The 27,403-nt window shown below is 52.2% G+C and overlaps 11 protein-coding genes across 11 annotated transcripts; 6 read left to right on the plus strand and 5 right to left on the minus strand.

Moving 5' to 3' along the window:
* Positions 1-1,190: 1,190 nt before the first annotated feature.
* N7468_001112 (uncharacterized protein) lies at positions 1,191-2,057 on the plus strand (the record flags this gene model as incomplete). Its single annotated transcript, XM_058470409.1, has 2 exons — positions 1,191-1,295; positions 1,452-2,057. The coding sequence occupies 2 exons, from the start codon at positions 1,191-1,193 to the stop codon at positions 2,055-2,057; spliced, it is 711 nt and encodes a 236-aa protein (XP_058333550.1).
* Positions 2,058-3,035: 978 nt separating this feature from the next.
* Positions 3,036-6,713, plus strand: N7468_001113 (putative histone deacetylase complex subunit (Hos4); the record flags this gene model as incomplete). The annotated part of the gene is given in 5 exon segments (XM_058470410.1): positions 3,036-3,039; positions 3,087-4,358; positions 4,372-5,283; positions 5,300-6,435; positions 6,498-6,713. The coding sequence occupies 5 exon segments, from the start codon at positions 3,036-3,038 to the stop codon at positions 6,711-6,713; spliced, it is 3,540 nt and encodes a 1,179-aa protein (XP_058333551.1).
* Positions 6,714-8,183: 1,470 nt separating this feature from the next.
* On the plus strand, positions 8,184-8,772 carry N7468_001114 (40S ribosomal protein eS12; the record flags this gene model as incomplete). The annotated part of the gene is made up of 3 exons (XM_058470411.1): positions 8,184-8,186; positions 8,244-8,568; positions 8,648-8,772. The coding sequence occupies 3 exons, from the start codon at positions 8,184-8,186 to the stop codon at positions 8,770-8,772; spliced, it is 453 nt and encodes a 150-aa protein (XP_058333552.1).
* A 436-nt stretch (positions 8,773-9,208) lies between these two features.
* N7468_001115 (protoporphyrinogen/coproporphyrinogen oxidase) lies at positions 9,209-11,175 on the minus strand (the record flags this gene model as incomplete). The annotated part of the gene is made up of 7 exons (XM_058470412.1): positions 9,209-9,548; positions 9,604-9,857; positions 9,925-10,350; positions 10,483-10,815; positions 10,910-10,984; positions 11,039-11,108; positions 11,165-11,175. The coding sequence occupies 7 exons, from the start codon at positions 11,173-11,175 to the stop codon at positions 9,209-9,211; spliced, it is 1,509 nt and encodes a 502-aa protein (XP_058333553.1).
* A 915-nt stretch (positions 11,176-12,090) lies between these two features.
* Positions 12,091-14,165, minus strand: N7468_001116 (MDR family MFS transporter; the record flags this gene model as incomplete). The annotated part of the gene is made up of 8 exons (XM_058470413.1): positions 12,091-12,635; positions 12,696-12,959; positions 13,007-13,198; positions 13,261-13,332; positions 13,387-13,585; positions 13,651-13,702; positions 13,769-13,845; positions 13,899-14,165. The coding sequence occupies 8 exons, from the start codon at positions 14,163-14,165 to the stop codon at positions 12,091-12,093; spliced, it is 1,668 nt and encodes a 555-aa protein (XP_058333554.1).
* Positions 14,166-15,256: 1,091 nt separating this feature from the next.
* Positions 15,257-16,983, plus strand: N7468_001117 (fungal specific transcription factor domain-containing protein; the record flags this gene model as incomplete). The annotated part of the gene is made up of 5 exons (XM_058470414.1): positions 15,257-15,295; positions 15,363-15,790; positions 15,851-16,060; positions 16,116-16,378; positions 16,436-16,983. The coding sequence occupies 5 exons, from the start codon at positions 15,257-15,259 to the stop codon at positions 16,981-16,983; spliced, it is 1,488 nt and encodes a 495-aa protein (XP_058333555.1).
* Positions 16,984-17,232: 249 nt separating this feature from the next.
* N7468_001118 (nitronate monooxygenase) lies at positions 17,233-18,288 on the minus strand (the record flags this gene model as incomplete). The annotated part of the gene is made up of 1 exon (XM_058470415.1): positions 17,233-18,288. The coding sequence occupies one exon, from the start codon at positions 18,286-18,288 to the stop codon at positions 17,233-17,235; it is 1,056 nt and encodes a 351-aa protein (XP_058333556.1).
* A 428-nt stretch (positions 18,289-18,716) lies between these two features.
* Positions 18,717-20,393, plus strand: N7468_001119 (uncharacterized protein; the record flags this gene model as incomplete). Its single annotated transcript, XM_058470416.1, has 1 exon — positions 18,717-20,393. One exon carries the CDS (start codon positions 18,717-18,719, stop codon positions 20,391-20,393), a length of 1,677 nt encoding a protein of 558 aa, XP_058333557.1.
* Positions 20,394-20,773: 380 nt separating this feature from the next.
* N7468_001120 (MFS transporter) lies at positions 20,774-22,410 on the plus strand (the record flags this gene model as incomplete). The annotated part of the gene is made up of 4 exons (XM_058470417.1): positions 20,774-20,904; positions 20,961-21,947; positions 22,008-22,139; positions 22,203-22,410. The coding sequence occupies 4 exons, from the start codon at positions 20,774-20,776 to the stop codon at positions 22,408-22,410; spliced, it is 1,458 nt and encodes a 485-aa protein (XP_058333558.1).
* A 379-nt stretch (positions 22,411-22,789) lies between these two features.
* N7468_001121 (bZIP transcription factor) lies at positions 22,790-24,431 on the minus strand (the record flags this gene model as incomplete). Its single annotated transcript, XM_058470418.1, has 4 exons — positions 22,790-23,138; positions 23,182-23,541; positions 23,601-24,311; positions 24,370-24,431. 4 exons carry the CDS (start codon positions 24,429-24,431, stop codon positions 22,790-22,792), a joined length of 1,482 nt encoding a protein of 493 aa, XP_058333559.1.
* Positions 24,432-24,806: 375 nt separating this feature from the next.
* N7468_001122 (uncharacterized protein) lies at positions 24,807-26,701 on the minus strand (the record flags this gene model as incomplete). The annotated part of the gene is made up of 7 exons (XM_058470419.1): positions 24,807-25,484; positions 25,511-25,810; positions 25,892-26,125; positions 26,183-26,233; positions 26,290-26,427; positions 26,481-26,511; positions 26,571-26,701. 7 exons carry the CDS (start codon positions 26,699-26,701, stop codon positions 24,807-24,809), a joined length of 1,563 nt encoding a protein of 520 aa, XP_058333560.1.
* Positions 26,702-27,403: the final 702 nt, after the last annotated feature.

Consider the following 27,403-nt stretch of genomic DNA (forward strand, 5'->3'; position numbering starts at 1 on the left):
TCTTACGGTCAAGCGACGAAGCCCCAAGTACGGGCACTCTGATTTTGATAGAGGTGGGCCATGTGGGCCAAATGCGTCCCGCTAAGCAGCTGATAGGCGAGGCACTAGCCACAGCGTTACTATATAACCTCCCTCCATTCCCCCAATCTTCCCATGACTCCCTCAACCAAATGGATGGTTCACGCCCCCCTTTCTTTTTCTTTTTTTCTCCCTACTCATTTGACTTCAGTTATTTGAAAGCGCTGGACAATAATTTAGAGTCCAAACAAGCATATTATAAAAAAGGATGGGGGTCTGGAAGCCTGAGAAAGCACATGAAAAGATTACAAATGGATGGCCCTGCTAACAACAGCCAGGTTGGTGTAAGGGGTTAACATAGCACAAAGAAGATCTAGGTTCGAATCCTAGGCTTGGCGGCTGACTTGCGATAATTTTCTTTTCGTAGATTTTTGGTGGGGTTCGAGAGGGTAGGTTCGTGATATCATGCTCTCGGCTTCGATTTGATATCCAACGACAGATTGGGACCAGGAATTGATGAGATATCTTGCATGATTGCGGTAATGATTTGCCTCAAGATGAATCCATTTCGATAAACGTGATTATAGCGTCATTCTGTATTCCCCTGCCCTAAAAGGGTTCCGACTATGACGCTAGCATGGCCGATATCAGAGCGTCAGTCGATCAGAGTATCACTTTGTCTTTTCTCTCTTCGCCAATAGAAAGCACTTCTAATTACTACGATCGATCTCTTCGGTTGCTCATTAGGACAGGAATTCGATGTAGGGACTCATTATTAGATCTCAAAGACCGGAGGAAGAGCTCTACTATATCCCACTTATCACGTGCCGTTACATTTGCCCCTCATCGAATTCTCTTCTACTAATAGTATCCGTATGCTTTGGATTCTAAGCCTCCTCTCCTTGCGCTGTCCTGACTAGCTCACTGTTGGAATCACTAGTAATCTTCTAGGGCTAGCAACAAGTTAGTGTCGCCTGATACATTTGGCACAAAGCGGCGAGCACTAGCCATGCGACCCACTGGCAAACCTCGAGGACTTTCACACATTCCAGAGCAATCATTCATTTCCCTTCAGAAGACATGAATTTATCCTGAGATATTAACTATTTCCGAGGATTCCATACAGCTTGTATCCAAAAGTGGCATGCCCGTCATTGACTCATGTTAATGTGATGAACCGCGATTTGACTCCAGCTCGCATCTGCTCATTGCCTGCCGATGCGTTTTACATCCCCGACTTTATCTCCGAGGAAGAGGAGGCTTTGCTACTCCAGAAGGTGGGCAGAATCATAGTAGTACTGATATCCCGACATCAACACAGCTAGGCCGATCACATACTTGGTCATTTGGAATGATGTCAATATCCCGGATCTCATTCTTATCACCCACCTGCATACGTAAGGCATTCATACCCGTGCTAACCAACATCGCAGGTAGGAGGCGCCCCTCGTCCTCGCTGGACTCATCTCTCGCGTCGCAGATTGCAAACCTGGCCATCGTCACTCACCAAAAGCAACACTCTTCTCGATTCGTCTCTGCCGTCTTGGCTCATCACCCCCATCATCGAACCCCGCTTCCACGCCTTGGGCATCTTTACTGATTCGCCCCACAAGAGTCCAAACCATGTCTTGGTCAATGAGTACCGGCCAGGCCAGGGGATCATGCCGCACGAAGACGGAGCCGCGTACTACCCAATTGTGGCAACCGTCAGCCTGGGGGCACCGATCGTACTAGACATTTATCCGAAGAACGATCCCGCAGAGAGAAGAAACCCTCAGTTCCGCATTCTGCAGGAAAGGCGAAGCTTGCTAGTTACAAAAGAACGACTTTATTCTGATTTCTTACATGGTATTGCCGAGGTCACCAGAGATGAAGATCTCGGTGCACAGTCTATCTGTAATTGGGGGCTGCTGGGCGACCCCGGGCCATTCGAGGTTGGCTCGTACGCACGGGAGACGAGGACGAGCTTGACCTTTCGAGATGTGCTAAAGGTTGCTAAGATGGGGAAGACATTGAACTTCTTGGGCGGGCCAAAATGATGACAGCAGAGGATTCGACTTGCGTCTCCAAATCCTGCCTCGGGCGCGGGGAAGCGTAAGCTTTTGGATGCTTCGGCCAGGGTCAAGGACGCGAGCTGGGAAAAGGTGGAACCGTAGGCCCTTTTTCGGGCCGATCAGCGCTGCCTCGTCGTTTTCGGTTTCAACACATGTTTGACAGAAGGTTGAGGGCTTATCTGGTCAGCATGCGGGGGATTACCTAGGTAGGGGAGGGAGATTAGCTTGATATGGAGACTCGATACTATTCGTCCACTCTGCAGATTACAACTAGAGTACTCCGTACCCGTACCCAAGGTTTTTCTTGCACATTTTTATCTCGATGAATAGCGAGCTCTGAGTGGTCGCAATCGAGACGATCGCCACCAGTGGAGCCACTTTGCACCTGCGACCGGAATGGGTTAGTTGGGTCCGTGCCGTGCACTCGAGTTATTGCAGACTCTGGCTGCATGGAGGGCGGCTGGGTTAGGAATAGAGGGAGAACTGAGGGTGGTTAACAGGGGAATGTTCCCCCCGGCAGGACTAGAGGTGGAAAGACGAGGGGTGGGGGGCAAAAGTGCAGATTTGGGGAGTCGGTGGTCTCTCTCTCCACTTTTGAAAGATCAGAGTGGCCACACGTCGCAGCGAAGGGAAAAGTCCACTTCTCTCTCCCGCCCTCCCCAATCGTCTTTCCCCCTCTTTTCTCCCTTTCCCTTCGAATCTCCCCACCCTCAACTTCCCTTCCTTTTCTCCCAGAATTTGGATTCCTAGTTCCTCTTTTAATCTTGGACCTTGGAGGACGCCTAGAAAGGATTGATAATTTCGGGGCTCGCTGGTCTTGCCCACGACTCGCTTCTCGGCTGCACTTTTCGCCGTGATCAGCGTCTGCGTTCTTCAGCTGGCGTTGCCGACTCCGGTCGCTTGCACCTGTCGCGGACCTCCCAAAATGACGAGCGGGATTGTCACACATCGAGTGCTATCGCTATGAGTGATGTGGAGGCAGTCTCACTCCCCGCTACCCTGGAGCTCCCTCAGAACACCCTGGCTGTGAAGTCGGACCCTGCGCCTTCCCCCGGGAAGGCGCCAACCCCAAACCCAACACTTTTAACTCGGATTTGGTAGACCAGGAGGAGGAGGATCAGGGGCCACCGAGCCCTAGGGCCGATTCCGAAGCAGAAACCATAATTCAGTCCGGTCGCGAGTCGCTTTCACCCGAAAAGAAGCGTAAACATATTCGACATGACCCTCTCCGCCAAGCTGTTAACGGTGTGGATGCCGCCCAACGAAAGAAGCCGCGACTCGGCGATCGAGGACCCTCGGGCTCTCGGTCGCCTAGTCCTGGACAAGTGCGATCCCCGTCATCTGTTGTAAAGATCGAGAAAGTGGAGGATCTCCCGTCGGTTACGCGGGCCGCCTTGGACGAAACGAGTGTGAATCAAGGAGATAAACCTCGCATTTATCGGAAACGAAGTTTCAGTGACAGCGTGGAGGACAAGGGCGACCGGCAGCGCGGCTCTAACCCTATGAATGATATCCCTAACCTGAAGCGCGTCAATGCTCAGTCACAACAGAGCACTCGTTCAGTCTCCCCCAACCGATCTCACCAACGCTCTTCATCGGGTTCCCAAATAAATAGCAAGAAGAAAGCACCAACTCCTCTCCTCACCGGTGGCTATCAGCGCCAGGTTTCGGAAGATAGACAATCCACGTCATCATCAGCGAGCAGTTCACCTTTGCCGAGCAATCATCTTCGAAGGTTGGGATCTGGCGCGGGCGCTTCTGCATCCCCCGCTAAGCACATGGGCCCTAAGAAACTGCGCGACAAAAGTGGACGGACGCCATTGGCCAGAGCATGCGCCGACCGCAAGCATGACCAGGTGATGGCACGTCACAGTGAACGCCCAGAAGACTTGAACGTGCCCGATAACGCAGGGAATACGCCTTTGCAAATTGCGTCGCTCAACGGAGAAGCTTCTATCGTCAAGTTTCTTCTGGACGCTGGCTGTGAGATCAACACCAAGAATATCGATAAAGATACTCCTTTAATTGACGCAGTGGAAAATGGCCATGTGGAGGTTGTGAAGCTCTTACTGGATGCGGGCGCCAATCCTCGCACTGTCAACGCATCTGGTGATGAGCCATATGAATTAGTACCCCAGGAACTCAAGGAAGAGAAGGAAGAAGACTATGAAGAGATCAGGAAAGCTCTTGCAGACGCTAAATCGAATCAACGGCCGGGTGGGAGATCGGAAGAGCGAATCGGCTCAGATAGCAAAGCGACATCTTCACGGCGCGCTTCAGGAGCCAGTATGTCGCGAAGCCCCCCCGCCGTTGAGTGGTGCCGCGAGTCGCCGAAAGACTGGCCGAAGCGAAGCGACAAGAAACGACCTCTTGTGGACTCAACCGACTCCAGAAAATCTCATGAATTTTGCTGCCAAGGGTGATGAACAGGGAGTGGTGAGCATCTTGAATGTGTTGCAAAAGGCTGATAACGCGTCTTTGATTGCTGCTGCGAAAGGAGGCCATGGTGATGTGTTATCTCTTATGTACGCCATAGGAAATGCGGATGCGGATCCCAACCCATTGCGTGGTGCTGGTCACAAGGCCGGGTATAACACGCCCATGCTTGCTGCTATTGGTCGAGGCAACACCGCCGTCATCGAGCTCATTCTCAGTCAGCCTGGCTTCAATCCCACTCGCCGCCTTTTTGAAGACAGGACTTACTATGAACTCTCTCGCGCCCGCCAGGGTGAAAACTGGGAGCAAGAATATGATCTCTTGAAGAGCGCGTATGAGAAATATTCAAACGAGAAAGGCCGCAAGGGGCATTCGTCTCCTCGCCGCGCGCGGACGAAGGTGAAGGATGATGAGAGGCACAGACGGAGAGAGTCCTCGTCGCCAGTCGACCGTCCGCCTAAAAAACTGAAGGAAAGTCCCACATCGAAACCCCACTCGCAATCCAGCCAACCCTTGTCCCGATCTCGTCCCAATGAAGACCATCCACGCCCGAGAAGCTCCAAAGATCAAAGAAGCAACGCGGTTCCTACCTCTGATCATGATTCCAACCACCCGGATTCTATGAAGCCGAAGTCTTCATCTGCCCGACGAGGCAGTGAATCAAGAGGCGGTGAATCCAGGGGGACCGAATGGAGCGGTACTTCACGGCCTGACGAGACGCGAAAACGTCGATTAATTGCTGGACGTCGTCCTCAAGAGCATGATCGCCGTCCCAGTCTTTTTTTCTTCAGATTCCTTCTCCGGGCGTGAAGAATCTTCTAAAGCTACAGATTCATCTCTGAAACGTATTCGTGCCGATACCTCGCCTGAACGGTCTCGCTCTCGCGGGCCTGATCAAGATCGACTATCCCCTGAATCGCGAAAGAAGAAACGACGGATTCTTACAGAGGAGAAGGTATCCAACATGTCTAACGGTAGTCCTCCCAACGCTCATGACAGTATTGATGGCGAGAAGGCGAAGTCCCATCACCCTCAAGAGGATCATCATCCTCCCGAAAGCCCAGCTATGAGATCGAAGTCTACCGACGGCCCGAAGAAGCCGGCTTCACCAAAGCCGTCCGCCGGGGACACCAATAAGCGAGTCGGCGCTACTGAAACCGAGTCATTGGATCACGAGTCATTGGATAACGGTCCCGCTGAAGTAGTGTCGGCTGAGAAGCAAGCTGAAGCTGAAGCCGAGAAACGACGCCAGGCGCACGCTAAGAAGGTCGAGGAGGATCGACTTGCTGAAGAAAAACGTGCCGAGGAAGAAGCCGAACGTGCACGGCTGGCGAAGGAAGAGGCAGAGCGGACCGCGCGTGTTGCGCGTGAGAAGGCCGAAGAGGAGGAACGTAAGCGCAAGGAGGTCGAACAGCGTCGAGCTAAGCAAGCGGAAGATGAACGTCAGAAACGGGTCGAGCAGGAGCGCGCTCGCATCATGAAGGTGCACCGCGAGCAAGAAGCGCAGGAACAACGACGTCGTGATGCTCTCCCTGGCCGCTTACGGACGTCTGCCAATTTGATCGGCTCCAACGACCCCTACGGAAAAAGTCGCCAATGGCTTGAGAAGTTCACGCCCTTGGTGACTGCTTTCACTCGCCAGCTTGAACCAAACTGCGCACCCGATGTGGCAGAGGAAAAATGGATTCCCAACTACTTGGCTGCGCCCTTGCTGGGTACCAACGACCTGCAATTGTCGCAGTATGCTAGCTGGGAGAAGCGCAAAGCAACTCCAACCCAGCGGAATAATCTTTGGCGGTGTACTCGTCGTCACCTAGTTCCGAGCGAGGAAATCAGGTATCGCAATGCGACGTTTGGACAAATCATGCAGTTGGATTCAGAGACCCGGCCGAAGTATTTCGGGATGGAACACGTTTTCTGGATCAAGGTCAGTCGTGCGGGAACCCCATGATAAACAATCCTCAGTACTGATGTTTCTGCTTCTCATAGCTTTATGATTTCATGGACCTCGTTCCCCACATTCCTCACTTGCACACTCTCAAGCTCGATGACTTTATGAGCATGCACATCGACCCCGAGCCCGATAGCCTTCCTCCTGTCCAAACCAACGGCCGCCACACTCCGGTGCTTGACTCTTTCCCCGAACCTCATACCCCCGGCGCTTCCAATGGCCACAATTACTCTCGACCTGGTACATATTTCTAGTCCCTTTTGTTTGCAGCGTCTCGCTCTTGCTATCACTAGGGAGAATACAGCGGTGGCGTCAAGGTCAGATTCTGATTGTACGATTATGATACCTCTTGCGTTCATGTAACGAATCTGCTTTCGTTCGATAGCCTTGCCTATGGCACAAACCGATTTTTTTTTTTCCCTTTCGGATCTCTCAAATTCTCGCTTCTCTCCTGCAGCAGCCCGTAAAGTAGATTTGGCTCCGAGTCGGCATGGACCGTTTGGATGATATAGGCATCTCAGATCGAGTGGTTATCAATCAGCGCCATGCATTACTAGCGCAAGATAACCTTAAATCTCAGTGGAAAGATCTAGACTTTCCCCTTGCAGGGATTGGTGTTCTGAATATCGTAAGGGCCGCTTGAGATGGAGATCTGCGTGGCTCCTCGCATACTTCGGCAGCTATAAAATGCCCGGAAAGCTTTGTCTTAGAAAGCTGGTACGAATTTCTTTATGGTGTTGCTTTAGGCAGTGCGCTTGTGATGTGTATGCCGTGGGGAGCAGCTCTAATCTGACATACGCCGATGGCACTACACCTGAGAAGCCCAAAATTATGTCAAAGCAGGCTGCAATGCTGGAATACATCGAGTTCTCCGTGATGCCAATAAGGATCCAAAGATGCAGCAGGCCTTCTAGATCTCTCAGCCACCTAGGACATGAGATCCTGTCTCAAACCAATCTGCTAAAGCATGTGTGATCTTTGGGGCGTTAGGGTTGGCATATTGAACCTCGTTCTATGATTTTTTCGGTCGAGGATCTGCCGTTTAATAGGTAGACAATCATTTGAATACTCAAAACCGGAATATTTCTTGGTGATGACTTCCAAAGACGGTTTCTCCTTTTTCCATGTATGAGGAGATACATTCACTAGCAATTATGAATTTTCCATTTGCCAGAAGGCGCACAGAGTTATGACATGTAGTATGACCAAGGGAACGAGAATAAAACTTGCGGCTACTTATCATTGAACCCTCACTATGGCTGGAGAACCCCGACTGATTGGTCCACCGCTGGAGAATGGCTATGACTAAGCGTACATCGGCGCCTTAAGCCTCGGGCCAACCATCGCCGACGCTTGTACCGACGCTTGTACGCAGTAGCTGGATTCAACCCAAATCCCGCGCTAAACCAATGATCGTACAGCTAGAGCCTCTTAAAGATTCTGAGCCCTGCAACGATGCCTCATACTATCAAGCCATCGCAGATTCCAAAGCCAGCAAGTGATCAGAGTACCCCGCCGTAGACTAGAGAAGGCGGTGAAGGAAAGGGCAGCCTCTCTGATTGGCCTGGAGCAGCCCGCCCCACCGCACACAATCGGAATTTCATCAAAATTGCAGCGGCAATGTCACAAAGTTCTCCTCTCACACTCTCCATAAATCACCACGAGATCTTCGAGGATTTCCGACCTAAAAAAACCGCTACCAATCCATTCCAGTAGCATTCAATATGGTACGCCGAGCTCTGGTATACTATTCCATTTCCTCCCCACTAATAACATCTTCGTAGTCGGACGGAGAAGAGACCCAGTCCAACCCCCCCGTTGCCGCCGCCGATGAGGTCGAGGTTTCCGCCGACGCTGGCTCCGGCCAGATGTCCGTTCTCGACGCTCTGAAGGGTGTCCTCCGTGTCTCCCTCATCCACGACGGTCTTGCCCGTGGTCTCCGTGAGGCCGCCAAGGCCCTCGACCGCCGCGAGGCTCACATGTGTGTCCTCAACGAGGGTTGTGAGGAGGAGGCCTACAAGAAGCTTGTTGTTGCCCTCTGCTCCGAGCACAAGATCCCCCTGATCAAGGTCCCCGATGGAAAGCTCCTCGGCGAGTGGGTTGGTCTCTGTATGTTTTGCTCCGCCACACTCCAATCGCCTTCCCAACCTCTGAAGTCACCACTAATTCTTTCTTTCTTTCCAAACAGGCACCCTTGACCGTGACGGTAACGCCCGCAAGGTCGTCAACTGCTCTTGCGTTGTTGTCAAGGACTGGGGTGAGGATACCCAGGAGCGCGCTGTCCTCCTCAACTACTTCCAGACCGAGCAGTAGATTAGCCACGGCTAACGCTGGGTCGTGCTGGTCGTTTTTTACATGGGGTGGGCGCGTGTTGCGGCATGGGTTGTGTTGGGATTCTGGAATTGGACCGGCCGTGGGAGCTGCGGAGAATTATGCCCGGCTTTTCTTATGTGCTGGGTTATCATCTGGAAATTCTGGAATGTCTTTTAACTAAGTTCGTTCCTCGGCCCGTGTGACGCTGTGCCCCGTTTACTCGGGCGTGCACCGTGACGCTCGCACATCTGAAAAATACTAGACGATGCTTCTGATGACGCTTCTTTCTTTTCCTAAATTGCCTGCTAGTTTTGTAGACGAGCTTTGCGGTAGAGATTCTCTCCTGATTAAGGTAAAACATTGTCATGGTGTTCATTCTTATCATCTATGGGTGCATTAAAGACGACCGGCCAACTTGCTTCTACATGACTCCAATCTAGCGGATCTCCAACTTCTTCTGCTTGAACTCCTGGGCTCCGTCGACGAGACGGCGCTCGGTGTTCTTGCGGCCGTTGACGAAGTCGGGGTAGTTCAGGGTGAGCTCGACAGCACCGTTGACAGCGTTGTCAACAGCCTCGACACCTAGCATGAACGAGTGGTCCTGGTTTCCGACCTCGTACTTCCAGGATCCGAAGCGGCCACGGGAGAGGATGTCGTTGTTGTACAGGTGAGGGAGGATCTCCTTGAGAGCGCCGTCCCGCTCCAGGGAGGGGGTGGGGTAGCCGTGGTCGAAGCGACGGTGGTAGGTGCTGACGATCTCGTCACCGGGTTTGAGCCTGTTTCAGTAGTGTGAGAGTGTGATAGCCGGGGCTTTTGAGTAGGGTGTCTTACATCTCGGTGTTGACGAGGCCTTGGATACTGTCGGCGAGAATGGTAGACTCATCAACGGGCTTCATGCTCGACTCGGAAACTTCCAGCATGATTGACCAGTAGGGGCCTGGGCGGGGGCTGCCGTCGTTGCCCTTTTGGCCATCTGCAAGCTGGAGAGTAGGGAGCTGCACATCGTCGGCAGGCTGGTTATAAGGAGAGTAGTTGGAGAAGATGGTGGCACGGTAGAAGGGGCAGTTGTCCTCGGGGAAATACAGCTACAGTGTCTGTTAGTTGGTGCTCCAGTTCGCCTTGATGTCTTATTCTCAACGTCGTGAAACATACCCAGCACTTGTCACCGATACGCTCTGGGCGGGAACCTCGAATACCAACACCGATAACGTGAGTGTTCGAGTAGTAAAGGTCCTTAGAAGCTTCAATGACCTTCTTGTCACCAGAGATCTGACCCAGAAAGTCGACCGCCATGGTCGAGATAAGCTTCCCATACTTGATGGTGGTGCCATCCTCAAGGAAGACCTTGTGGCCAGGGATATCGACCTTGGTCACGTTGCCACTCTTTCCGAATCGCTTCTTCTCATCTGGCAGAGTCCCTGCCACCGCGGTCCAGATACCACCGGTACCGTCCCGGGCAGGGAATCGGAAGGTCGCATTCGGACCCCAGTTTCCGGCCACCTTGTTCAAGATCACGTTGTTGGTGAGAGCCTTGAGGTTAGGGGCGGCAACACGCTCGCCGAGCCAGCCGGTTTGCATCTGCAGATGGTATCAGTCTAGGTATTCTTTCCTTCCCAGAAGTATTCCCCTAGTCTGCCCTATGACTAGGAGCCTGCTCTGCCCCCTGGAGGCGGAAAGATACGTACCTTGCTGGGGGGGCACAGCCCACACCTTGAAGTTATAAGGACGCATGAAGATCTTGGTGATCTCCTCGCCGTTGTTGCGGACATTCCACTCGTCAAAGTCCTTGGGCTTATCGGTGGGAGCGCGGGCGCGAGCCTCGAGGGCTGCGTCGATCAGGTCATTGATGCATCGCACCTGGTCTTCTTTGGGAAGCACCGAGATATTGTTCTGGAAGGGGTATGGGACCCAGAGACCCTTGTATCGAACGTAAGAAATTCGCTGGTGGGTGTACCAGTCGGTCTCCTTGGGAAGAGCCTCGTTGATGCAGTCGTCGAAATATTTGTAGTGAGAGAAGATGACGTGGCCACCGACATCGTAGAGCTAGATCAGAACAAAGAAAAAGTCAGCCAGCCTGTCTTGGTGATAAGATCTTCAAAATAAAAAAAAAGTCATCTGGATGAAGCACTTACGAAACCCTCAGGGTGGTGTCAGTCGAGGCGAGACCACCGGGCTTCTCATTGGAGTCGATAATCAACCACGAAGGGCCATCCTGTGGAATTGATCAACAATTGAAGCTTGGAGCCCGTTTGGACCAACAACATACAATCTGGTGCAGACGTTTGGCAGCACCGAGACCCGTAGGCCCCGCACCGATAACGAGAATATCAACATTCCTACTCCCACCCAATTAGCGGCCGAAAGGGGAAAAAGCATTGATCGTCACACGTACAGTTCCGGCATGTTGAGAGATTATAGGAGCAAAAGAACACAAGGATGACGTGCAGGCTTTAAAAAACCCCTTAAGGGACGGTGTGTGGGAGAAAGCCGCTCAGGGAGGTGGGGGAAGGTCAGGGGCTAGATGCGTTTTGGACCAAATCATGGCCATGCATTTCCCACATGAGCTGGCCAGAAGGAATCGGGGCGTGACGCGTCGAAGGGGGGGGCAAAGCACGAATTACACCGCAAGTTGGTCTCTGATCGATCCTTGAATTATCCCGGCCTCCACTTAGCCGCCATTGGGGCTCCCTGATTCGGTGGCGTTTTAGCTCTTTTTTTGTTCGTTTTTTCTTTTCTTTTTTCTTCGTTGGATGCTGGAACTCCCCCCCGATCTCCGCCTGACTTAACTGGAGTATCTAAAAGGACCAGACTGGGGGAAACTTCCCTTTCTCAGCCTTACGGACCAAATCATGGTCGACCTCGTCCGGAGCTCAGTACGAGTCCACAAGGCTGTATGCGGCAAAGGGGGCTGATCGTGGCAGTCTACGGTAGCAGCTCCAGATCTTTGCCCACAGAATAGGACCCCAAGGCGCTACAACTCGGAAAGGGTCATTCCACCTCCCGTCAGTTACCCAAACGCTACGAGGGCATACGGGAAGATAGTCTTCTGAGATCACTCGGAAGCTGGGATTTACATAGCTACGTATCACCTTGACTAATCTAGCCTGCGGTTCACGAGAATACAGTCTGAGTGTCCGCGCCATGAATTTTGGACTAAAGCATCTTGATCTGGAAGCAGTGACCCGGAGATGAAATGTACATCCATTGACATTATAATCACCCAGCGCCGTCCAATGAATTATTCGTAAAAGGCGGTTGGCAAGTCCGGTATGAATATGCTAATCTAAGATGTTTATCAAAGAATTCCAGTTTTCTACTTTACACTTCAGCTTGCTCGGGGGCAGGCTTGGGCTTAGGCCGGATGTCTACCCAGCCCATACCAAGAGAGCAGAGGGCCATGACGACACTCATCGCCGCAGTCATATAGAACACGTAGCCCACACTCTTGGAGTAAGCAACCAAGACGCCAGCGAGATCCTTGCCAGAGACCACGGAGCGAATACCGGTGGCTCCCGCTCCAATGACGACAGCAGGATCCACGTTGGGGGCGTCCTTGGGGATCGTGGACTTCAGCCCAGCGTCGAAAATGACATCTCCCAGAGTCAGGAAGATAGCACCGGACAGGGTTTGAAGGAACATGAGGAGCGACATTCCGAGTGAGATGTCGCGAGGGGCCACAGTGTTTTGGACAGCCACGAGAGGTACTTGGAAGGCTGCTCCGCGACCGGCTCCGGCCAGGATTTGATATCCGATCCAAGTACCAATGGCAGTATGAGGGGTGAATGTCGAGAAGAGACCGTTGCCGATGGCGCTGAGGCATGCACCGAAAAGAGCCCAAGGCAGGTAATAACCCAGTCGGCTGACTGGTTGAAACGGTCAGTATATCGGTCGGGGTTGTGTTGAAAGGAGCGGGAGCAACTTACTCAAGTTCCCGGAAATGACAGCCAGTGAGAGCTGGGACAAGATGCTGGGCAGCAATGAAACACCACTGATGAGGGGAGAGTCATTCTTAACAGCTTGGAAGTAGACAGGCAGGTAATAGGAGGAACCCAGCATGACAGCGAAGAGACACATCATAACCAAACAACTGCTCCAGACGGTCCGTTTGGCGACCATTCGCAAGGGAATCATTGCAAGATCTCCTTGGCGCCATTCCCAGAGCAAGAAGACGCCGAATGTTCCCGCAGCTCCACAGAACAGTCCAATGACAGTCGCACTGCCCACGGGTAACTACTTTGGCCGTACTCGAGAGCAAGCAGAAGCTGGATCGCCGCCGGGGCGAAGAGAGCAAAGCCGATTAGATCCAACTTGTGGAGCACCGTATCGATGACCATGCTGATTGAGGGCTTCTCGGCTTGGTCGGGGATATGGACGAAGGTAATCATAGCCGCCACCAGACAGCCGATAGGAAGGTTAATGTAAAAACCTATTCTTGTCAGTACTTCATTTCATATCTATCTCTCTTCGGTATGGGTTCTGCAGACTTACACCATCGCCAAGTAGTATACTCGGTAAAGGCGCCTCCGAGAAGAGGCCCACAGACAACTCCCAGCTGGCAGCCTGGAATTCAGGTCAATACACGTCTCTTTTGCGGCTTTTCGGGAAATGCCTTACAGCCCATCATGATTCCCATTAGCTTGGGGGACTTGTGCCTGGGAACAGCGGTTCCAATAATTGTAAGGGATCCATTCATCAATCCCGCCGAGCCCATACCGGCGACGGCGCGGGCCACAATAAGCATCTTCGAGGAGTTCGCGATCCCACACAGTAGAGAGCCTAACTCGAACACGAAGAAGAAGGTCAAGAAGGTCCACTGAAAAAGATTCCATTAGCGGGAGATCCGAGAACAATACAGCGTCAAGCTTCTCGCAGACATACTTTTGTGCTGAAGTTGTAATAGATCCGTCCTGCGAGTGGCTGTAAACACGCACTAAAATCCCCGATTAGCGAGGACCCAAGAATAGATGGTTTAGGGCGTCGGCATCACTACACGCACCTGGCAATCTGATACGAACTACCATACCATCCAAGATCTGGCAGGGAGTGGAACTGGGTGGTAATGACAGGGATGGCCTGCAGGGTATTAGCGATGCAATGTCCCCTCGCGTGGCAAATCGGCAACTCACAGTGACTACGATTGATGTGTCGAGAAGAACCAAGAAGGACACTAAAGTGACTGCTGCAAGAACAGAGACCAGTCGAAAACCGGTGAGATACTCTCTCTGTGGCTCTTTGCTGGGGGTGACTTCGAGCTCTTTGCCCCTCGTCGACTCTTGGGACTGGCGAGGCGTAGAGTCTATATCGACCTCTTTGGGAATAGGCTGGGCTTGCATGTCTTCAGGGTCAGGCACAGGCGCCGGCGTTGCCTCTGGGAGAGCCCTTTTGTCTCCCATGATGTATAGGAGTGGGACGAAACTTGTGCTTAAGAAGATCTAGACAGAGACAGCGACGCCGGGGATACTTAATGCTACGGAGCTCTACGACTTCATTTCAGGATCAGTCAGTGCCTCTCGCCTTTAGGCGGAGATAAATTATTGATGAGCCTAATATAGTAATTGCGGTAGACGGACGATCTCAGAGCCCGAATGACTAGCTGGTAGGACCTGGTGCAGAGTCTGGAAGGAAGAAAAGATGCAGGACGGAGAGATGTCACTCCGAATCCCTAACTCCGACCGGAAGTGGACCGTGTGGCATTTTCCTCATGGCCTTATTTCCCCCCTGTTTTTGAGATTTCTGTGGTAATAACCGTAATCAGGAGGGCTATTGAACCCATATTCTGACTTCTTGGTCAGCCTATCCTCTGTCGCGTTTTATGTAGTCTTCACGCTTTTACTATAAACAGAGACAAGCCTGTACCCAGATCCCTCATAAAGTGGACAGCAGACTTCGTTCGGGCCAATGTTGGGTCCGATGTGGGGGTTTCCGCCGTCTTGGGGGCTCGTGTGGCTTGGCTCCCCTGACTCTTCTGACTCTTCCTGAAAAAGCTCGTCCGGATTTCAATGCCCCAACCCCGACCGCTCCTTTAAGGCCCTCGTCGTCTAAAACGGTGTTCACCGGAATTTCCTTTTGTTCTCGGATTCGAGGTATACTTCCGGTTGAATTCCTGGTTGTCTTCGTGCGTCTCGCATTGGCCTGGTTGGGCTGATATCATCCTGATCGACGGCATGGAGTCCAACCAAAGTGGGACTCCCGCGCCCTACGGCCGTGCTTGCATCAACTGCGCTCACGCTAAGAGCAAATGTATGCTTCTTGCTACAGGGGCCGGTTGTGAAAGGTAGGTGCCACACCACGCGTAGTCAGCCCTATACTAATCGATCGGCCCGTCAGATGTCAGAGGCTCAAAAAAAGAGTGCCGACCGTCCCAGACAGTGCGTAAGCGGAACGGCCGCTCCGCTGCCTCCAAAACAGCCCAGTTAGAGGCTAAACTTGATAGCATTGTATCACTCCTCCAGGCCACCGGCTCTCAGAACGCCCTCTCAGCAGAATGGGAGTCATCGGCGTCCGCCCCGGGGTCCCGGGCAAGGTCAGTATCTCAGCATACATCGCCCGGATCGCAATCGACGCAACAAACTTCTACACCATCTCTACAGCCGGCGCTTTCGGCACTTCCGCCCCATCCCACGAGGGGCCATTGCTCCCCATTCCAGTGTCACTCGACAGAGATGCCATCTCCACCGGATGACCAACCAGCACGCTCCGCGTCCGCTAATCGTCTCTTGGACCTCGCATCCAGCTTACCTATTTCGAATGAAGCAGCGGAGAAGACGCTGGCCCATTTTCGGACTGAGAATTTAAAGTTCCTCCCCTTCATGCATATCCCTTCTCATTACACATCCTACCAGTTTCGCCAAGAGAAGCCATTTACGTGGTTATGTATCATGGCTGTCTCTTACCCTGGTTACCACAGCAAGCGAGATGTGCTTGTTTCTAAAATCACGGAGTTGATTCATACCGAGTTGATGGTCGAGGTCGCGCCGAGCATGGATATGCTTCTGGGTATCATTACCGCTATTACCTGGTAAGTTCGTCCGATGGGACTAGATGCCGAAGATGTTGCACACTAAACAAGAGATCATAGGGTCACTTACTCAAAGAGGCCATTCCTGAACTTCTACTGCCATATGTTGATGGGCATTGCGTGCGACTTGGGGATCAATAAGGCAATCTCCAAGGATCAATCTATCATGCAACAATTCAAATCGGCAGTGGGGATGAGGTATCCACACAGTACGGTCAGAACACTAGAGGAGCGAAGGGCTGCCCTGGGAGTATTCCTCATTACGTCAAGGTAAGATCTCCGTTTTCATCCTTCTCTCGTGCCCACAGCTCACTTTGTCATGTAGCACTGCGTTATGCCTGGGAAGGATCGACGCTCTCCGATGGACTTCACATATGGAAGAGAGTTTGACCGTGCTGCTGAAGGCTAAAGAATGCCCCGAAGACGAGCTTTTGGTGTATCTGGTCAAGATACAATTGGTTATGGATAAAGTCTACCACGCCCGGCGAGACGGAGAAGATCAGTCCCTGGCTCGGTTCTACATTACATCCAGCCAGGCCCAACTCAACTCCGTACGGAGTCAAATCCCACCCCATCTAATTAATACAAGTGAGTGCTTCGCGACGCTTGTCGCCTTTTAACAACCCAGCTGCTGATCGAATCCAGTCCCTATCATATTGCACCTCAATTCGGCGGAACTCATCATCCACGAGACCGCTATGCAGGCCCCTTCCATTCCGAATTCCCCTCAACTCAATCGTCTGGAAAGTCTTTATACTTGTCTTCAAGCCGACAAAGCTTGGATGGACTGCTGGCTATCTATCCCCCCAGCGACCTACCAGGGCATCCCTTTCAATATCTTCTTCCAATTCTCTCGAGCACTTGTATCTCTCTACAAGCTTTCGACCCTGGACGACCCGGCCTGGGACAAGCAAATGGTTCGAAATACCATAAATGTCCTGGATGTCCTTGACCGCAATGCATTTAATATGAAACGGTGTGCCGAAATGATTGATATAGATTTAGATCCGGATTGGAGCATCTTTGAGAAAGGCTGCAGAATGATCGCCTCGATCAAACAGAGCTGGGAACCGAAACTCATGGAGGTGTGGTATCCTACCATCCCCCCGAAGGGCTTGACGGCGGTCAGTTTCCATCCGGGCCCGAGCTTCCTGGTGCGATACCCATGTCTGGTTTCGATGATGCATGGATGATGGAAGTGTTTGGCTCTTGGGTATAATCTACATTTGGAATGGGCGTTAATGTGTGGGAAGACTCGGTGTTGTCTTTGGGACCGGTGATCTCTACTTCATGTACATTGGGAAATTTACGCTATCGACGCACCTGTCAACTTACAGCCCGTCTAATGTAGTGGCATCTAATCTAAAGAGGACTCGTCCTTCTTTAACTTCGCCAGATATCAGTTTCCAGAGAAAATAACGTCCTTGGTCAGAATACTATGCTCAGGCTGCTGCTAATCCTTGGATCCGTCTCGATGCGTCATTTCGAACGTCTCGAACAATCCTTTCCGCATCAGAGACATTGTGAATCAGTCCTATTGATGCCCCGGCATAGGTTGCCAGTCTTCCATCGGGGCCCCATCCACTGTCCCCGGACTTGGCTGCCTCGTCATGGCGCTTTTTAAGTTCTTCAAAAGGGGTTCCTGCCCGATGCTCGATGAAAGACTTATTTATGATGGTTCGCGGGCTGTATTCCGGGGGCCACCCATACGTTCCTCGGAGATGATTGTAGAGCAGTGTGCGAGTCGTATTCGTTGCACCATCAGATGCTCGGACAACCTCATTTTGGTATCCTCGACTAATGCGTGCTTCACTGGAGGCGAGAAAGCGGGTCCCCATGACGACACCAGAGGCGCCGAGGCACAAAGCAGCGGCGACTCCACGTCCGTCCGCGATGCCACCAGCTGCGAGCAAGGGAATGTGGCTGCTTGCGAGGGTGTCGGCCACCTCGGGGAACAGAGTCATGATTCCCATGCCATCAGCCATGCGGCCGTGGCCACCAGATTCAGTCCCTTGGACAACGACCACGTCTGGCTTTTCGGAGCTTTGCAGGATTGACTTAGCTTCACCTAACGAGCCAATCTGAATCCAAATTTGGGTTTCGGGCGATACAGCCCGGATCCTGCGTGACCACTCGTCCAGATCCTTCTGGCCTTCTTTGGGCGCAAATAACCAAACTGCACAGGGCTTGTACTTTTCAATTGTGCCCATAGCAGTACTGAGGTCGTCGCTCCAAAGCTGGAAGCCCACCCCGACTGGCAAGAGACTTGATGAAGATAGGGTCTTGAAAGATGAAGCGCGCGCTTTGTCTATCAGCGACGATGCCTCTTCGAGATCAACCCCAGTATCTGTTGTCTTTAACCCGGGCCCTATGAATCCCAAGCCGCCAGCCCGGGATACTGCGACTGCGAGGGCAGGGCCAGACATGACGCGCATGGGTGCGCCGATGACGAAGGGGCTGGTTGCCCACGGGTATCGGGATAATAGTTTCGTCGCCATTTTGAAGCTCCTTTGGATGTCCACTCCAGGAGATGCAAAAGTATAAAAAGAAGTTCAAGCTTTATAATTTCCCGCATGTGTTTGGCCAGCTTAGCAACCGAGGCTGCCCAATGAAGTCATTCAATCGTGATGCGCCGGTATTCCCGCAATAGCCGCACCATACAATGGCCATCTACATCGGATGGAAGACTTTGGATAGTACAGCAAAATTCGAGGCGGAATTCAGTACTACTCGCAGTAAAGCGGAACAAAGGTGATGTAGTTCCTTATTTTAAAAACGGAAGACCTACGATGCTTCTCAATAAACTCCGATTCGCGTCCATCCCCCCCACGCCCTACGCGCTGACACAACATCCCGCAATTTCCGCTTTCCTCCTTTCCAGCCGCGGTGACACCTCGCATGCTCCTGGTGATATTCGCGGACAACGATGCAGCCTCACAAGCGCAAACGTGCCCGCTTAGCGTGCCAGCCATGCCGTGAACGCAAACGTAAGTGTGACGGGAGTGACCCTTGCGTTACCTGTTCCGACTGGGGCTACCGCTGCCACTACGAAGTGTATCCACGGAAGCCTCGAGCAGCCAAACCGACTTCTCCAGCTACCCATGTCGAGCCTCACTCTTCTCCACATGATACCTCTGGCCCCGCAACAGGAGGGTCGGACCATTCGGGGCTGGTTCGACGCCTCGAGGCCAATTCCGGGGCTGCTTTTGTGAGGAAGCTCGGTCTGAAGATCGATCCAGCGAAGGCCCCGAAACTGAACTTGTTTGGCTGGAATATTGGAGCGAGGCAGCTGTCCGCCTCGCTTCAGCCGACGCCATTGCGGCTCACTGAGATTACCTCACTGGGCCATATGAAGGAACTGGCTCAGGCCTACTTTACCAAGGTAGATCCGTGCTATGGGTTTATCGATAGGCACGAGTTCTTCGAGAGACTAGAAGCGCGATGGCAATCGCACGTATCTGCCGCCATCTTCGATAGTGTCTTGGCCGGGGTGGCAGCAATTGGTTGTTTATTTTCTCAAAAAAATCCTACCATGACGGAGATCCATTTGACACAGACGGCTGTTTGCTGTTTGGATACTCATCGGTTGAGCGGCCCACCGAACATCGATCTGTTGACTGGCTGGGTGTTGCGGTCGATCTACCTCCGGATGACGGATTCTCCATATGCCACATGGATCGCTAGCTCAACGACAATGCACTTGCTAGAAGCGTCAGGACTCCACCCCGAGCCCTCCCCCGATTCAGTGCTTCCCCACGGAGCCAAATGCGACCCAGACATCCGAAGAAGACTAGTCGGAGTCGCGCATCACTTGAACGTGTGGACTTCCTTTGACTTGGGTCTGTCTCGGGTCTCTTTTCAACGGAATGACTTACCCACGCCACCTGCTCCCAAAGCCGGCGACTACACTGGCGAAGTTCTCGGGCTCCTACCCATGTCCGTGAGCCTTGATCCTGGAAAATCAAAAGATGAGACGGATCTTACGTCGGCCCTTTGTACGCTTTTGGATGGCAGCCACACCCAGCCGCCATCCGTGTTGGCGCAATGCAATCTCGTCCTGTGTGTTCTCCGGCGCATCCATACCCAAAACCTGGACATCTCGTCTCCTGTCGCCGGTAGGGTTCTACAACTCCTTTCCAACGGACTAGCATGTGCACGAAGGATGGCGCTCGACTATTCGCCGTGGCATCAGGTAGCGAATGTCCCCTTCCAAATTATCTGTGTCTTACTCACGATGGATACTCGGCCCTCCCTGGCAATGCTCCCAGAGGCCATGCAGACACTGAGCCTCGTGGCTTCTACTTACGACACAGAGACGATGAGGGAGGCATACAGCGCAGCCTATCTGCTGGTTTTCCTGCACCAAAAACGCAGAAAGGACGACCTCGCCATCTTCGGAGCAGCTCTCAACTGCCAGAACGAGAAGCAATTTGAATCCCCTCCACACCTTGACCCTGCCTCCGAGGAGTATTCTTGGCTCGGGGCTCTGGTTGCTGATATGCCGGGGCTGCAACGAATAGATCTGGACCAATTTCTTAATTCGGAGATGATGGATCCTTCTACGCTTCTTAATGGGACCACTCTTTTGAACGGGTTTGATTAGCTGGACCTCAAAAGGGTGGGGCTCCGGTGATAAGGTTTGCGCATTGCTACCATGACGTGAAATGACCTTATGCGGTGAGAATTCTCGGCTGAGATGTGAAGTACAATGATCAGCATGGCCATTGCCCAAAATAAGAGGAAAAGCTCTGTCCTTCTGTCAACGATGACTTGCCACAGAATTGGTGGAAATTCTGGGGACCGGGTGTTGCGGGAATGACGGGTATCGTCCCCGCGATGAGCGAAAGCACTGAGACTGAGTCTGTGTCAACATGAGGGTGTGGTTCATTTAAACCATGCCGGGCAGTCTCAATCTCAGCGCAGTAACAGTCCGCGTTTAACAACCTCAATTTATATCACGCCATATTGCGCAACCCAGTGGCCATGGGTGAAAAGCTGCAACTAGGTCAGGGAAGACCATTTCCTCCACCTCTCCCTGATGCGCAGGACTATATCGTCGATTTCGACGGGCCCGACGACCCAAAGCACCCTTACAACTGGAGAATCTTCCGCAAGTTTGTTTTACCAGCCACTCTCTAGCAGTTCGGTACTAATTTCTCTTTTCTCGCAGGTTATTTGCATCCATCCTAGTGTGCTCGGGGACTTTCATTGTTAGTCTGACAAGCGCAATATTCGCCCCAGGGCTCGAAAACGCCAGCGCTGAGTTCGGGGTTTCATCAGAAGTTGGACAGCTCGGAACCACACTGTATGTGCTGGGATTTGCTTCTGGCCCCATGCTCTGGGCTCCGGCATCAGAGCTCTCCGGGCGGAAATGGCCTTTGACCATAGCCATGCTAGGGGGTGGGATCTTCACGATCGGGTCTGCGGCATCGAAAGACATCCAGACGCTCATTATCTGCCGCTTTTTTGCCGGCATGTGCGGTGCTAGTCAACTCACTGTCGTTCCAGGGGTCCTGGCAGATGTATTCGACAACACTTATCGGGGCATGGCGATCTCGCTATACGCCTTGACTGTTTTTGTGGGCCCGTTCACGGCACCTTTTATCGGAGGCTTCATTACAGCGAGTTACCTGGGGTGGCGGTGGACTCTTTATCTCCCTGCAGTCCTGAGCTTGGCTAATGGCGCAATATCGCTGTTCATCTTGGAGGAGACGTACCCTCCTTGCCTCCTTGTGACAAAGGCAGCTCTCCTCCGAAAACAGACGGGGAACTGGGGGATCCATGCCAAGCAGGAGAAGATTGAAATCGAATTTCTCTGGCTGCTGGAGAAGTACTTCACGCGGCCACTGAAAATGCTGATTACAGAGCCCATTATCCTCCTCGTCTCTCTCTACATGTCCTTCATCTACGGACTGGTCTATGCTCTCCTTGAAGCATACCCTTTGGTCTTCCAAGCAGTCCACGGCATGGAACATGGGATCGACGGTTTGCCTTTCATTGGCCTGACTATTGGCCAAGTGATGGCTTGCAGCTATATTATCTCTCAACACAAGGGGTATGCGAAGAAACTACTCGAAAATAAGAATGTTCCCGTGCCAGAGTGGCGATTATCACCCACGATCCTGGGGGCCCCTGTGTTCACAATGGGCATTTTTTGGTAGGTCATAGGATTCCAAGGGTGCATTCGACCAATCTTTACTCACTCTGTCCGGCGCAGGTTCGGGTGGACAGGCTTTACGCCCGCTATCCACTGGGCTGCACCCACGTGCGCTGGAATATTCATCGGCTTTGGGGTCCTTTGTGTATTCCTCCCGTGTTTCAATTATCTCGTGGACTCCTATCTCCCACTGTAAGCTCACTGCTAATGATCAACCCGCTGGTCCGCATGTCGGGTGGCTAATCTGAGAAACAGGGCTGCGTCTACGGTCGCTGCCAACATCATTCTTCGATCGTCTGTCGCTGCCGGCTTCCCATTGTTCACCAAGCAGATGTTCCAAAACATGGGTATCCAGTGGGCGAGTACTCTGCTTGGGTGTTTAGCGGCCATCATGATCCCGATCCCTATCGCCTTCCGAGCATATGGACCAGCATTGCGGAAGAAAAGCAAGCTTTTCCCTTGAAAAGAGCCCGGTGCATCATCCGTCATACTAGCAGCATATAGAATGAATTCCGTGACAGACACAGCGGGATGATACTCGATGCTATTAGGAGTACATGTAGTAGAAGTTCGAGAATATTCGGATGGATATTCGATTGCCGCGACCCATTCCGGTTACAGTGTAGATTCTTAAATTCCTGTTTGATCAAATACCAATGCTAGTGCTAATACTAGTAATTTGAAGGTCTTGCAGCGTAGCTTGCTAGGCTGCTCATCAAAGCAGGGCTTAAATCTCTTTGGATAGTATCCCTGAATATTGAATATATTGAAACAATACCTACTCGTCTATATGGCTAAATAGCAGAATGAAACGTCTCTGCGACCCTGTCGGATGAGAGGATTCATATCTTCGCGGAAAGCATCTCGTAGTCATGAGAAAAGTCTATGAAACTCTGATACGTTCGGAAAGTCTGAACATCAAGGCGTTTCAGTGGATGAGTGAGACGAATCTGAAGGTCCGGCCGCAAAGGAATCCCTCCAGCAATGATATCGGAGGTGGAATCGTACAGCTCCGGGTACTTGGCGAAGAAAGCGGGATCGATTTTATAATTAGTGACCCCGTGATCGATACTGAGGAAATCGAAAGCGGCCCGCGAATATGCGGGCGAGGAGAAGAGGGTCGCCGTATCAGGGGCGGGCAGCCTGACGCCGTGCTCGTAGGGAGTGTGCCCTTCATTAGCGGGGGGGCTCCTGGTCCATCAAAGGAAGGATGATGTCCGTGACTCGGATGTACGCCTTCAACTGGGGGGCGCCTTTGACGAGGTCAGACATCCATGCCTGAACAACGTAACTGCTGACTGCGTCGGTGAATATTTGGTCGATTTGCGGGTTGGCCGAATGAAGCCGAATCAGACCGTCACGGAGGGACGAGAACGGGATCCAGTCTATGACCTTCGGGTATTGACACTGGCTCTGGAGGAGGGTAGGCATGTATTCTGGGAGAATCGCCCGCAGAGTTCGTGCGCAAGGATAGATCTGCCAAGCCGTCAAGTCGACAATGTGATAAAAGCGTGTCTTTGCGTACCAGCGCATGACATTCGGGCGGACCAGGCTGTTGAAAAGAGATACCGCCATGAGGACCTTTTGATAGAAGCTACATTCAAACTTAGCACGGCGCACTCTCGGTTCTTGGTCCGTCGTCGGGGCTCCTACAGATTCATTGTGAACCCTGAAATCGGCTCCGTGAGCACCAGTTTCCTCCTCATGATCGTTTGGAGGGCGGAAATATGATCCGATAAAGTGGAATTAGACTCGAGCCACCTCCAATTGGCCGCGTCCGGGGATCCCGCTTTGGCAGCCAGAGCATCGACGTATCGTTCGTTTCCCATTTGATACTCAAAACTCCAAATATTCGGGATCTGGCCTGCGAAGATGTCGAAGTCTGTGGGGATATCCACTGCGTCGGGTATAACGGAGGGCATCCCTGTTGAGGGGATGGAGTAATCCCCGGGATAGGGCACTATCGCGGCGGTTTGGGGACGATGGGGACTCGGGATTTCGAGGTGGGGCGAGGTCCCTGGATCTACCAGGACATTTTGCGCGGCCTTGGAATCTGCATGTTCTTGCTTCCCCGGGAGTAGAGGCGTGGGATCCTCGTCAAACCCCTCCGGAGGTTTCTCAGGGGCGCATTCTCCTAGGTCTTTAAGAACCGCGGTCTCGAGACCCTGCATTGTCGCAATCAGTCGCGCCAACTTAGACTGCACATCGATAAGGCTATGTCGCAACCCGGCGTTCTCCTCTTGGAGGGCTCTAATAATCTCATGACTGGGCTTGTCGCTGGGATCGATGCCTAGTTTCTGCTTGCGACGAGTTTCCGCTTGCCGCCGACGAAATGTGCGCTGCGCCAGACGATTTCGCAATCTCCTAAACGTAAACTTTTTAATATCGAACAGCAAAATATCCCTGCTAGGCTAAAGCTGACTTCTTATCGAGAGTTTCATTTGGACCGTCGTCCGATTCATTGCCGTGCGGTTTGGGGCCCATTGCCGCTGTCAGAAGTACCACGAAGACGATGACCAGGAGTATCAGGGATCATCTCGCTGCGAATGAAGAAAAGGGCAAAAAGCACTTGGCCCCCCCCTGTTCCAAGATAGTACTAGTTGGGCTGTTGCGGGGTCCCTGGGGAGGGGATGCAACAAAGAGCTCTTGTGCCTATTCGCCCGTGCCCCTGCGCATTTACTAGTGGCAAATCTTCGGCTCAAGCTGTCATAAGGGGAATGCCGGCCGTTAGGCACGCGTGTTCTCATTGTAGCTTTCATGCTTATCAGGTTATCATATGTATATTTTTGGATAGATTGCGCCGAGGATCCGGGAAATTTACGGGTCTTGGTGGTGGTAAACCCCCCTCTCCTACCGGAGCTACTCAGGATTCGTATCCAAAAAGCTGTTTCCACCCCAGCCGTTCACGGCCGCATAATCTTTAAATGGTGAAGTACCGTGCAGGATGGCATAGTGCCGCCTAGGCCCACATTCACGCAGCTTAGTCGAGTTCACGTGGACACAGCGATTCTGCATAATCGCTGCGATCTGTCTACCCGCATCACGGCCTTCATACCACGCACCCTGCAAGAATCCAAAATAAGTCGGGCTAGTCGCCTCTCCGGCGAACCACAGTCTGCCAGTATTAGCGCGCAGATTCTCGTGCTCCTCTAGTGATGTCGCAGGGGGCCAGTTCGAGTAGCTGCCGTAAGCCCACGGCTCGGTGCTCCATCTGGGATACAGGAAAGCCGTTGGCTCGGGAATCGTCTTCTCAGGGAACATTTTGCGGAGAACATCCATGATTTCTCCTCTGGTGTGCTCGTCCGATTGGCGCTCGGCGCGCCAGGCGAGCTCGTTCGTCACCGTCACAAAGAGAATGTTGGATTCGGGGATGAACTCGGGCATGGAGAGAGACTGGAAGATCGGATACCAGCCTCGCTGGAGAGGGTCGGCATATAGGAAGTACTGGGTATTCTCAGGCCAAAAGGTCTCATTGAATTGCATGAAGATCTTGGTGTAGGTCCCCATGGCAAACTTCTGGATCGCGGTTTGCTTCCACTCGGGAAGGGTGGGGTAAACTGGACAGCGTTGTTCTGGAGAACGCCGAGCGAGAAAGTGCAGACGGCATAGGCTGCTGTAATGCAGCTGCCATCTTTGTTATGGATCGTAACTCCCTCGTCGGAGTATGCAATGTCGACGACCTGCGTGTTTAGGTGGACGCGTGGGTCGTCCTTCTTCAAAAAAGTGGCAGCTTCGCTCAGGAAGATCGTGTTGAAACCGCGTTGATCAAAGACAAAATTATCGTGATCGCTGAATGTATTCGATGTGAAATTTGTACTAGCCATGCCAAACACCAGAGAGCTCTCAAGCGGAGAGAAATTCGACTCAAAGTCTGGCGATGAGATGTATCAGCGAAGGCACAGTTGGACCGTCAAGTAAAACATACCCCACTTCCACCAGTCCACTGCTTGGGCTTCCATGTCATGTTTTTTGGGATTCCAACCACCTAGCGCAAGTCCGGTTTGGGCTGTCTGGTCTTGGAGATTATTTCGGAGGATCTCTCCCGCTTTTGCACTTGCAATGTCGGTCGCAGCGGCCGATTCGTCCAGAAGATGACTGTAGTCAGAATAGCCATGCTGATTGTACGTTGAAACATTATCGTAGTTTGAATAATGGGTCTTCAAGTTGTATTTCTGGGCCTGTTTCACCCTCAGCATGCGGCTGCGATAGATCTGACATCTGACATCTGCACTTACCAGCTCCCAAATGGGATTTTGAGGCCCACCAGGGTTCCCAAGGCCTTGGACCTATTTTTATCTTATGTGAGATCGCAGTTTTGAGAGGCATTCTCAGAGGATCCTACCCAATTGGCGCCCATCTCGATGATGTATGGCTTCCCATCTTTGTTCTTGCCGAACGGTTCATGCCAGGCTCGACCGCCCAGTGTATCTCTATATTCGATTATAGCAAAGTCGTGGACAGAAGCATTCGACAAAGCTTGCTAGATGGTTGTAGTCAGAAAGAATCGGTCCGATACAGTCGAGGGCTACTTACAGCAGCAGTAATACCAGCCACTCCCCCACCTCTAAGACTGGTAAGTGGAACTGTCTACCGGCAAAGAGCTTATGGAAGTCATAGCTTTACAGAATTGCGACGGTGGTCTTCTTGCAGGTGCCCTCCTGTGCTCTGGGGTAATGAGGAATATGAGCAGTCGCCCAGTCGGCCAAGCCTGCCAAGACAGCGAAGTAGTATATTTGCATGATGGCAAGGTACATCTGAAGGATGCAGATGAACCGAAATAAAAGGGGGTCCGCAGGCATCATAAATAGCCTTCTCGAATATCCATATTACAGCCGAGAATTCATGCCAGGCATTGAGTGATGCACCGCCGAGGCCGAAGGCTGATGGCGATCGACAGGCCCTTGACCTCATAGAGTATCGAAGTATCTCGCGCCGCAAGATCGGGCAGGTACACGCGGATCAAGGCTTATCGGTTGCTTTTTCCAACATCCACAATCACAATGACGATGTCTTCAAGTGGATCCTCCAAATTATCAAAGAGGGTCTCACCCCGCGTTCCATTGAATGCTGTCGCGAGGCTCAGACCCGGAAAGCAGGTAACTGCAAGCGAGGTGAAGGGGCGCCAAGTCAACTATAATAAAGTAGTGCCAATTATTCAAGTCTGCGTGTAACAGTAGTATTTTGGTGTCCTTTTGGGTAAAGCTCGGCACTCTTATTGGCAAGAAAAGCGCGTTGTCAGGCCCTTGTCACGCTAAGACATGGGCAAACTAATGGGATAGATCTTCGTCAATATACATGAACGCAAAGAAGATAAGATACCAGATAAGAAAAAAAAATAGAGCAGAACGCCATCCAGCTATGCAAAAAGTTCGGCCTGTCAGATATGATAAACCCTTTCCCCCTTGGAGTGTGCGAAACGTCAAAGGAGCGGTCGTTCGTGAATACTTCGGGGCGAT

The sequence above is a fragment of the Penicillium chermesinum genome, assembly GCF_028974085.1.
Source record: "Penicillium chermesinum strain IBT 19713 chromosome Unknown utg000002l:1.0-5270490.0:1.0-5274688.0, whole genome shotgun sequence".
NCBI lineage: Eukaryota > Fungi > Ascomycota > Eurotiomycetes > Eurotiales > Aspergillaceae > Penicillium > Penicillium chermesinum.